The sequence below is a fragment of the Galeopterus variegatus genome, unplaced genomic scaffold (assembly GCF_000696425.1).
Source record: "Galeopterus variegatus unplaced genomic scaffold, G_variegatus-3.0.2 Scaffold33, whole genome shotgun sequence".
Classification (NCBI taxonomy): domain Eukaryota; kingdom Metazoa; phylum Chordata; class Mammalia; order Dermoptera; family Cynocephalidae; genus Galeopterus; species Galeopterus variegatus.
Genome location: NW_007726144.1, coordinates 321123 through 322015, shown reverse-complemented (window position 1 = coordinate 322015; position 893 = coordinate 321123). Strand labels below are relative to the sequence as shown.

General features: G+C 60.1%; 1 protein-coding gene across 2 annotated transcripts in view; it reads left to right on the top strand.

The window, feature by feature from the left end:
* Positions 1–893, top strand: part of NTRK1 (neurotrophic tyrosine kinase, receptor, type 1) — a 21012-nt gene that overhangs the window by 18197 nt on the left and 1922 nt on the right. For both annotated transcript variants that reach the window (XM_008570277.1, XM_008570283.1), the window contains one exon: positions 27–185. In XM_008570277.1, coding sequence (XP_008568499.1) covers positions 27–185 — 159 coding nt within the window. The remainder of the gene's footprint in view (positions 1–26; positions 186–893) is intronic.

Here is an 893-nt window from a genome sequence, read left to right as displayed (position 1 = left end):
CGCGGCGCCCGCCCGCCCGCCGGCAGGTGGGAGGCCGCACCATGCTGCCCATCCGCTGGATGCCGCCCGAGAGCATCCTCTACCGCAAGTTCACCACCGAGAGCGACGTGTGGAGTTTCGGCGTGGTGCTCTGGGAGATCTTCACCTACGGCAAGCAGCCCTGGTACCAGCTCTCCAACACCGAGGTCAGCCCCGCTGCAAGCCATCCCTGTCCAGTCCTCCCTCCCCTCTGCCACTTCGGGTCCCTTTATCAGGGAACTCAGTCCCCCCTTCTGCCGCTGTACCACTGCCTGCAGGGGGACCCATCCCAGCATCCTGCTGATACTATGCTCCCTCCACGCCAGTCCTGTTCTTCTCTTCCTCTTGCTCTCCTATTCTTGCCTTCACGACTGTCTTAAGCCAAGACCCAACTAACTCGTGGGGGAACCTCAAAGCACTTTGTAAATGGAGCCCAGGGGCCGAGCCCGTGGCGCACTCGGGAGAGTGCGGCGCTGGGAGCACAGCAGCACTCCGGCCGCGGGTTCGGATCCTATATAGGGATGACCGACCGGTTCGCTCACAGCACTCACAGGCTGAGCGCGGTGCGGCTGGTCTCAAAAAGGACAAAAAAAAAAAGTCCGTAAATGGAGCCCAGACCTCCATCCTGACCTGCATTTGATAGACCTGGTAGACATCAAGGTGGAAGAGACATGGGAAAAGGAGGACTGCACAAGAAGGCCTGACACTGCAGCACGAAGGCTGGAGATTAGACTGTCAGAAGGACAGTCCTACCCTCTCCGCCTGCCCTCCAGGCTGGCCACAGCCAGAGCAGGCCCCAGGTGTTCTGTTTTCCAGAGCAGCTCCCCCCACCCGCTCCTTGGCTTACAGCTGTCAGTTTCCATTTCTCCTCCTAA